General features: G+C 39.5%; 1 protein-coding gene across 1 annotated transcript; it reads right to left on the reverse strand.

Annotated features, from left to right (window-relative positions):
* Positions 1-9,410: 9,410 nt before the first annotated feature.
* Positions 9,411-10,091, reverse strand: LOC114497112 (peptidyl-prolyl cis-trans isomerase A-like). The gene has a single exon (XM_036027510.1). The coding sequence runs from the start codon at positions 10,089-10,091 to the stop codon at positions 9,615-9,617; it is 477 nt and encodes a 158-aa protein (XP_035883403.1). The 3' UTR covers positions 9,411-9,614.
* Between the last annotated feature and the right edge of the window lie 237 nt (positions 10,092-10,328).

A 10,328-nucleotide genomic window follows, 5' to 3' on the forward strand; every position in this document is an offset into this window, starting at 1 on the left:
TGTTTGTGTTCTTCTTTAAAGATATTATTTTTATTGTGGCAAAAATACATATGAAATGTATTACTCTAACCATTTTTAAGTGTACAATTTTGTGGGAATAATTATATTTGTTTCTTGAGAGACTGAAACTGTACCCATTAAATAATAGCCTCCTATTCTACCCCACCCACCATTCCCTGGCAACCACCATTCTTTCTGTCTCCCAAGTTGATTATGCTAGGTACTTAATATAAGTGGAACCATACAGTATTTGTCCTGTCATGCCTGGCCTATTTTACTTAGCATACAGTCCTTAAGGTTCATCTATGTTGTAGCATGTGTCAAAATTTCCTTCCTTTTTAAGGCTGAAATAACATTCCATTATATGTACAGTTGACTCGAGGAACAAGTTTGAACTGCATGGATCCACTTATATGTAGATTTTTTTTCAATAAATACTTACAGTATTATAAGTATATTTTCTCTTCCTTATGATTTTTTTCAATAACATTTTCTTTTCTCTATCTTACATTATTGTAAGAATATAGTATATAATACATAAAACAAAAATAATGTTAATCAACTGTTTATGTTATCAATAAGGCTTCTGGTCAACAGTAGTCTATTAGTATTCCCTAGCTGGTATAGCTCAGTAGATTGACTGCCAGCCTGTGAATAAAGGGTTTGCCAGTTTGATTCCCAGCCAGGGCCCATGCCTGGGTTATGGGCCAGGTCCCCAGTAGGAGGTGCACAAGAAGCAACCACACATTGATGTTTCTTTCCCTTTTTTTCTTCCCTTCCCCTCTCTCTAAAAATAAATAAATAAAGTCTTAAAAAAACCCCCTAGTAGTCTATTAGTTAAGTTTGGGGGAAATCAAAGGTAATAAACAGATGTGTATGTGTGTAGGGTCAGTGCCCCTAACTTCCACTTAGTTCAGGGGTCAACTGTATATTCCATATTTCCTTGAGTTGCTTCTACCTTTTAACTATTTGGTAGTGGTGGTAAGAACATGATTGTACAATATTCTATGTATCCCTGCTTTCAAGTCTTCAGTTATATACCCAGAAGTACGGTTGTTGGATCATAAGTAGTTCTATTTTTAACTTATCGAGGAACTGCCATACTGTGTTCCATAGTTGCCTTGGCCCGCGAGGCAGTCAACGGGGTCCGCCGATATACCTGTAACGGATGAAAAGGGATGGGACAGGAGGCGCGAAAGAACGGCAGCAAGACAAAGGATTCTGATCAAGCTGCAAATTTATTTCAAAATGTAGGGAGTTATATAGAGGAGGGCAGTGAAGGAAGTGCAGTGGATAGGTGGCTTCAAAGCGTGCTCTAGCCTGCGATTGGCCGGGGGGTGCATGGCGGGCGCGTGATCGAGGCACTGATTGGTGTGCCACCTGTATGTCCAGGAGGGGGGAGTTCTATGGCTCCTGACCGCAGCATGCAGGCACAGCCTTCAGGTCTGATTGAATCAGCCTGTTTCAGGCTTATCCCAGCCCCCAACACATAGTGACTTCACTATTTTACTGTCACTAACAGCATATCATAATGGTTCCAATTTCTCCACATCCTTGTCAACATTTGTTATATTGTTTTTATAGCAATCATCTCGATGTGAAATGGTAGGATGGGTTTTAAAATATAAAATTTATTTATAATTAATATTGCTCAAGGATATATGATTTTAAAGTATATTTTATTGTTATTACAGGTGTCCTAATTTCCCCCCCTTCACCCCCTCTGCCTGATACCTCCCTTCCCTCCAGCAATCCCCTTGTTAGTTCATGTCCATGGGTTGTGCATATGAGTTCTTTGGCTTCTCTATTTCCTATACTATTCTTAACATCCCCGTCTTTTTTGTACTACCAATGCTTTTTAATCCCTGCACCTTTTCCCCCATTCTTTCCCTTTCTCCTCCCAGCTGATATCCCTCCACGTGATCTCCATTTCTATGATTCTGTTTCTGTTCTGGTTGTTTGCTTAGGTTGTTTGTTTGTTTGTTTGTTTCTTAGATTCAGTTGTTGATGGTTGTGTATTTGTTACCTTTTTAATATTCATAGTTGTGATCTCCTTTTTCTTTTTTAAAATTAAATTTTTTAAATTTTCTTAATTTTTTAAAATTTATTTTTTATTTTATTTATTTATTTATTTTAGAGAGGGAAGTGAGAAAGATAGAGAGAGAGAGAGAGACATCAATGTGTGGTTGCTGGGGGTCATGGCCTGCAACCCAGGCATGTACCCTGACTGGGAATCGAACCTGTGACACTTTGGTTTGCAGCCCATGCTCAATCCACTGAGCTATGCCAGACAGGAAAATTGAATTTTTGTTTTTGTTTTTGTTTTGTTCTTTAAAGATTTTATTTATTTATTTTTAGAGAGGGAAGGGAGGGAGATAGAGAGAGAGAGGGAAACATCAATGTGTGGTTGCTGGGGGTTATGGCCTGCAACCCAGGCATGTACCCTGGCTGGGAATCGAATCTGCGACACTTTGGTTTGCAGCCCACGCTCAATCCACTGAGCTACACCAGACAGGGCTTAAATTTTTTTAAAAATTATATTTTATTGATTATGCCTTTACAGTTGTCCTGATTTCCCCCCTTCACCCCCCTTCACCCAACAGACCCCGCTCCATCAGGCAATCCCCCACCATTGTTCATGTCCATGGGTCATGGGTATAAGTTCTTTGGCTACTCCATTTCCTATGCTGTACTTTACATCCCCATGGCCATTCTGTAACTACCTATTTGTACTTCTTAATCCTCTCACTTCTTCACCCATTCCCCACACTCCCTCCCATCTGGCAACCCTCAAAACACTCTCTGCATCCATGATTCTGTCTTTGTTCTACTTGTTTACTTAGTTTACTTTTTATATTCAATTGTTGATAGATATATATTTTTTGCCATTTTATTGTTTCTAGTTTTCATCTTCTTTTTCTTGAATAAGTCTCTTTAACATTTCATATAATAATGGTTTGGTGGTAATGAACTCCTTTAGCCTTACTTTGTCTGGGAAGGCTTTATCTGACCTTCCATTCTAAATGAAAGCTTTGCTGGATAGAGTAATCTTGGATGTAGATCCTTGCTTTTCATTACTTTGAATACTTCCTGCCAGTCCCTTCTTGCCTGCAAAGTTTTCCTTGAGAAATCAGCTGACAGTTTTATGGGAACTGTCCTATCGGTAACTGTCTTTCTTTCTCTTGCTGCTTTTAAGACTCTCTCCTTATCTTTAATCTTTGGCATTTTAATTATGATGTGTCTCCAAGTTGCCCTCTTTGGGTCCAACTTGTTTGGGACTCTCTGTGCTTCTTGGACTTGCATGTCTATTTCCTTCACCAAATTAGGGAAGTTTTCTTTCATTATTTTTTCAAATAAGTTTTCAATTTCTTGCTCTTGTTCTTCTCCTTCTGGAATCCCTATGATTTGGATGTTGGTACATTTGGAGATGTTTTAGAGTCTTATACTATCCTCTTTTTAAAAAATAAATTCTTGTTTCTTGTCTCTGTTCTGATTGAATGTTTATTTCCTTATGTTCCAAATGGTTGATTTGAATCCCAGCTTCCTTCCCTTCACTGTTGGTTCCCTGTAGATTTTTCTTTATTTCACTTCATATAACCTTCATTTCTTCCTTTATGTTGTTGTCATACTCAATGAATTCTTTGAGCATCCTGATCACCAGTGTTTTGAACTCTGCATCTAATAGGTTGGCTATCTCAGTTTTGTTTAGTTCTGTTTCTGGAGTTTTGTTCTCTTTTTTTCATTTGGGCCATATTTCTTCATCTCCTCAATTTGGCAGCATCCCTGTGTTTGTTTCTGTATATTAGGTAGAGCTGCTTTGCCTCCCTGTAAATGGCACCTGTAAATTGTGTGGAGCAGAGCCTTAGGTAATCACCAGAGTGGGGCAATCTGCTTCACTGCTTTGTGACTCTGTGTTGGGGCAGAAGTCACAAGAGGGAACTGTGCCACTGCCTGGCTTCTGGGTGTTTGCCCTGTACTCATCCCATTTCCACTCATTTTTCCCACTCGCATATGAGACTGGTGCCCTCCCAAGCTGTTACCCTGGTGTTGAATCCCAGAGTGGGTAGGTTTGCATACATTTTAAGACCACGTGGGACCTTTAAGTGGTGTTTCCTAAAAATCCTGCAGTGTGGATGTGGGACCACCCCTGCCCATTCTGCCACTGCTGCCACCACCTCTCTGTACCACACCACATCTCCTCACTTCTCCACCCCTCTTACCTGTCTGGATGAATGTGGTTTCTTTAAATCCTTGGTTGTGGAATTCCTTACAGTTTGACTTTCTGACAGTTCTGGGTGTTATTTGTTTTGAGATTTAGTTGTAATTCTTTTTGTGGTTGCATGAGGAGATGAAGCATGTCTCCTTATGCCTCATTTTGATGGAAGTGTCAGATATATGATTTTTAATTCAAAAGGGTTTTCCCTCCATTTAAACCACTGCAATCAGAGGTAAAAAGATTTGGGAAGGATGAGCATTTGAATTACTTTTCTTTTCCATGTGTCTAATCCTTGTATACTGAACACAGCACACCTGGAGGGTTCAATTCACTCTGTATAGGGTTACTGCTTAGATCAGTTTCCCCACCTATAAAATGAGAATAATAATAATAGTATCTACCTTGTAGGGTTGTTATAAAGAGTCAATGAGTTAATTAATATAAAGCACTTAGAATGGGGCCTGATATAATGTAAGTTCTGTATATGTACCTGTGAAATAAAATAATAAAACATGGTTTACAATTTTGTGGCTTCTTTGGGGGTGGTAATGAAATATAAAATTGGCCCTGACTGGTGTTGCTCAGTGGATTGAGGGTGGGCTGCAAACCAAAGGGTTGCTAGTTTGATTTTCAGTCCGGGTACATGCCTGGGTTGTAGGCCAGGTCCCTAGTACAGGGTGCTTGAGAGGCAACCACACACTCATATTTCTCTCCCTCTCTTTCTCCTTCAATTCCCCTCTCTCTAAAAATGAATAAATCTAAAAAAAGAAATATAAGAATTATGGATTACACTGGAAGGAAACATTGGTTTATCAAAACTTTACTGCAAACCTGTATGTCCAGGATTATTCTAGGCACTGGGAGGGGACATAGGAGATTCCCTAAGGTTAACCTAGGCTTTAGCTCCCCAGTGAGAAAAGCTTCTGAATTTCAAGTTTCAGGCTACCCAGAATTAAAAACATAACTTCTCAGCTTGCACAAGCCCTGGGCACTGTCCTGGACATTCTATATGTCATTTCTAATCCTTACAACAATCTTATAAAGCAAAGAGTTATTAATACCAGTTTACAGATGATAAAATTGAGCCTCTGAGGAATTAAGAGAGTTGCCCAAGATGGGGACCATGGAGGGAAATGAGTCCAGGGGAGAGGCAGGGCCAGCTCACCCAAGAGCTTGAGAGCTTCAAGGTTAATGAGCATCCACCATTTACTGAGTTGTACCACATGCCAGGCCCATGCTAAGCCTTTCCACCTGGGACTCATCATGGAACTCCATTTGTGGATGAACTCTTCCAGGGATGAACTTTTACCAAAGAGGAACCAGAGGCAGAGTGGAGCTAAATCATCAGCTAGCAAGAATGAATTTATTCTCGAGCCAGCAAGCACCTGGAAGGGTGATTAAGCACTACTTATTAGTTTAAAGGAGACCTTTTGTTTCAAAATCATCTGAGTTGCATATCAAAATGCAGATTCTTAGTCCTATTAAGTAAAAATCTGCCTAGGATTTGGACCTTTCAGTAAAGCTTTCTCTGAAACTTGAAAATAAGTGAATATAATTGCCTACAGAGAGTTAAACCATGAAGTCAACATTAAAGAATTTAAAAATATTAAAGAATACAGGCAAGATATATCACCATGAAAGGGACAGATCAGCCTCCCCCTCCCCTGTTAGTGCTAACCAGATTGATTGCATTAGCAAATATAAAGGAAGAGTGAATAGAAGAAAATGCTATGACATTGGCATGGAGAAGCATTTTTAAAATAAGATGCAAAAAGCACAAGCCTTAAAAGAAAAAGATTCAAACATTCAACTACATAAAAATTAAAAACTTCTGTACAACAAAAGCTGTCCTTTAAAAAAGTGAAGAAAAGCCACAGAAAGGGAGAAGATATTTGCATTACATATAATCAACAACAGATTGCGTATAATCAACAAAAGATCAGTATCTAGAATATAGTATAAAGAACTTCTAAAAATTAAGTTTAAAAAAGAACTATCTCCATAGGATAATGATTAAAGGGCATGAATAAGCAATTAGAAAAAAGACGAAACCACAGATAAACACGTGAAAGGTGTTCAACCTTACCAAGGATAGGGGAATGCAAATCAAAACCACAAGGAGACGTTTCAAGGGCTGGCGAGGCTGTGCAGCAACGGAAACTTCTGTACACACTGGTACCAGTGTAAAGTGGGACAGGCTCTTTGGCAATAGCTAATAACATTTAAAATGCAAATACCTCACAATCCAGTAATTGCCCTCCTAGAAAAATTCTCCCATATATGCTCCATGGGACAAATAAAAAAATGTCCTCTGCAGCACTGTATGTAGTAAAAATGGAGACAGTATAAATTTCCACTAGTGGAAGTGAATCAATAAATGTACGATCCTACCATAGAACACCATGCAGAAGTTAAAATAAATGAATTAGAGTTACACGTAGCAACATTTAAAGATGTAAGTCAGATCCCACCTCTCCTCTGCTCTAAATTCTTCAATGGCTCCCTATTTCATTCCAATGAAAACAAAATCCTCACAATGGACTACAAGTCCCTCCATTACCCGCACCCCCAACCCCACCTATTATTTTTCTGACACTGCCTGGAGTGCTTTCCATGGCTCCCCACTTCACCTCCATCAAGTCTTGGCTCAGGCATCAGCCTTACTCTGAGGCCCTCCTCAGCCACTCAGTTTACAAATCACAACCACAAATGCCTTTCCCCTTGATGGTTCTGAGCCCACCTGCCCTGCTCTGCTTTTCCTTTCTCTCAAGCAAGATCTCCTTTCAAATGATAAATGATGTACAATATACTTCACATGTACTTAATGTTTACTTTCTGTCTTTCCCTGCTAGAATAAAAGTCTCGGAAGGGCAGAGACTTTGTCAGCTTTGTTTACTAATATATCCAGAACACCAGGAATAAATAAACATGGCTGAATCTCAGAATCATAGTAACCAATAAAATCATGATGCAGAAGGCAACTTATAGTAAAATATTGTCTATATACTATTTTAAGACATGTGAAGTAATACTATGTATTGTTTATATATACATATACGTGTAGTAAAATTATGAAAACTAAAGGAATGATAAATTTAGGACGGTAATTATCTCTGGTTTTGCGTGAGGGCATGATTGCAATTGTTTTGTTTTTAAAAATTGATCAGAAACAAATATTACAAAATCTTGAGACTTGACAAAACTAAGAGGTGAGATGTGGCATCAATTCTATTATTTTCTCTTTTTTTGTGTAGACTTTAAATATTTCATAACTTCAGAAGAAAGAAAGAAATGAACCCAAAACAGTCTCACTGGCTATGCTGACCTGTGCAGAAAAGAGTGCTGGAGAGGACCTGTCCCTGCAGGAAGTCGTTGCAGTTCCTGTAGCTAAGGCCACCCTTTTCTGAAAGGGAGGCATCAGCTACTAAATATTGAGGCACCAAAGGCCACTAAGTGCTGGCAAGTGTATGGAGTGACTGGCATTCTTGAAAAACTGTCTGTCAGCATCAGTAAAGCTGAACAGATCGTGTCCTGGGATTCAGTAATTCCACTCTCAGGGATAGAACTAACAGAAATGCATGTGCAAGACCTCGAAAGATGTGTATAAGAATATTTATAGCAGCATTATTCATAATAGCTCTAAGCTGGAAACAACCCAAATGTCCACCAAGAGAAGAGCCCTGACTGGTGTGGCTCAGTGGGCTGGGCATTGCCCCACAAAGCAAAGGGTTACTGGTTGGGTAACCCTTTGCCAGGGCATGTGCCTGGGTTGCAGGCCAGGTCCCCTGTTGGGGGTGTGAGGGAAGCAACTGAACCATGTTTCTTTCGTACATTGTTGTTCTTCTCCCTCTCTCCTTCCCTTCCCTTCTCTCTAAAAATGAATAAATAAAATTTTTCAAAAAATAAAAGAGAATAACAGATACTAGCCCTAACCAGATAGCTCAGTTGGTTAGAGCACTTTCCTGAAATACCAAGGTTGCAGATTTGATCCCTGGTCAAGGCACATACAGGAAGCAACAAATGAGTGCATAAATAAGTGGAACAACAAGCTAATGTCTCTCTCTCTCAAATCAATCAATAAAAACTTTTTTTAACAAAAGAGAATGGATACATAAACTGCAGTGTATTCATGTTGGAGTACTATATGGCAATGAAAATAAATTAACTACAGCTACATACAACGTCACAGATAAATGCTGAACCAAAATAGCCAGACATTAAAAAAAAATGTACTATATTATTTCATTTATATACATTAAAAACCAACCAAACAAATTCTGTGTTAGAAGCCATGAAAGTGTTTAGTGTGGGGAGGAGGGAGAAGGTAGTCATTGGGAGGGGTCATGGAAGGGAGTTTCTTGGAAATAGGAGTGTTGGATTTTTTTGAGTGGGGGGTGGTTCCAAGGTTATGTTCACTTTGTGACAATTCATTAAGATAAATTTTACATTTATATATATGTATGTTCCATGAATATAGCAGTGACTATAATAATCTCTGTTTTCTTCCAACTTCAGTTTATACTCTGTGAAGGGGAGTCCTGTATATATGTGGTATGTCACTTTAAAAATTTTCAGTAGGCCCTGGCTGGTGTGGCTCAGTGGATTGAGCACTGGATTATGAACCAAAGGGTCGCCAGTTTGGTTCCCAGTCAGGGCACATGCCTGGGTTGCAGGCCAGGTCCCCAGTAGGGGGAGTGTGAGAGGCAGCCTCACATCGATGTTTCTCTCCCTCTTTCCACCCCTTCCCTTCTCTTAAAAATAAATAAAATCTTTAAAAAATAAAACTTTTCAATAGAATATCAGATTTACATAACTAACTCCTCTTGTTCCTATCTGCCAACCAATTTCCAAATAGGAATTAGTTTCTTAAGGAGAGTAAGTGCTAGCCATATTATTTGGGTATTATTTCTTTGCATGTTATTTGTTCATTGATTCAACTATTTATTGACTGCCTCTCCTACATTAAGCCCTCTGCTTCATGGAGGACATAACAATAACGAGCAAAATCAGACATGGTACTTGCATTCATGGGTTACAGACTTTTTCTATAGGCAGTGTAAATGAAACACACACATAAGGAACACTTTTCTACACTAAATACATAAACTGGCTTTTGGCTATAATGAAGAAAGCTATTATAAAGTTCACGAGCATGTTTTTTATGTGAACATATGTTCTCATTTTTCTTTTTTTGTTGTTGTTTAGTTTTTATTTTATAATCATAAACTTAACTCTGCAATCCAGCTGGACTTGGAAGGGGTAGAGAAAACATGGAACCCAAGGAACTGAGGCAAAAGCATGAAGATTATAGAACATTCCAAGCAGATGGGGGTGCAGGGGCGCTCTCCTGAGCTACTGAAGGAATGCTCTGGTGGTTCAGGTAAAACACAAGTCAAATTTATGAGAGTTGTCCACAGTCAGTAATGGTGATCTTCTTGCTGGTCTTGTCATTCCTGGACCTGTAGTGCTCCATGGCTGTCACAGCATCCACGCGGTCTTTCACCTGGGGGAAGACCACATGCTTGCCATCCAGCCACTCGGTCTTGGCAGTGCAGATGAAAAGCTGGGAACTGTTTGTGTTGGGTCCAGCATTTGCCGTGGACAAGATACCAGGACCTGTGTGCTTCAGGACGAAGTTCTCATCATCACTTTTCTCCCCGTAGATGGACTTGCTGCCTGTGCCACTGTGCCATGTGAAGTCATCACCCTGGCATGGAAATCCCAGAATAATTCTGTGACAGCAGGGGCCTTTATAACAAATTTTTTTCTCCCCAGTGCTCAGAGCACGAAAATTTTCTGCTGTCTTTGGAACATTGAAGAACACAGTGGGGTTTACCGTGGCTGGACACGGGAAGGTCCGAGGCAGTGGTGGCATCTGCAAGGCCTGTTTTCATTTTTCTTGATATCCACCTAGAAGTGGCTGTGTCATATGGTAACTTTTCTTAAGTGGCTGTGTCATTTACATTCCCATTAGCAATGTACAAGAGTTCCAGTTTCTCCATGGTCTTGCCAACATTTGTTATTATCTGTCTTTTTTATTATAACCATCCTGGTAGGTATAAAATGGTATCTCACTGTGGTTTTTGACTCAGATTCCCATGATGGCTAATGA

This window comes from Phyllostomus discolor, chromosome 5 (genome assembly GCF_004126475.2).
Source record: "Phyllostomus discolor isolate MPI-MPIP mPhyDis1 chromosome 5, mPhyDis1.pri.v3, whole genome shotgun sequence".
NCBI classification, from domain to species: domain Eukaryota; kingdom Metazoa; phylum Chordata; class Mammalia; order Chiroptera; family Phyllostomidae; genus Phyllostomus; species Phyllostomus discolor.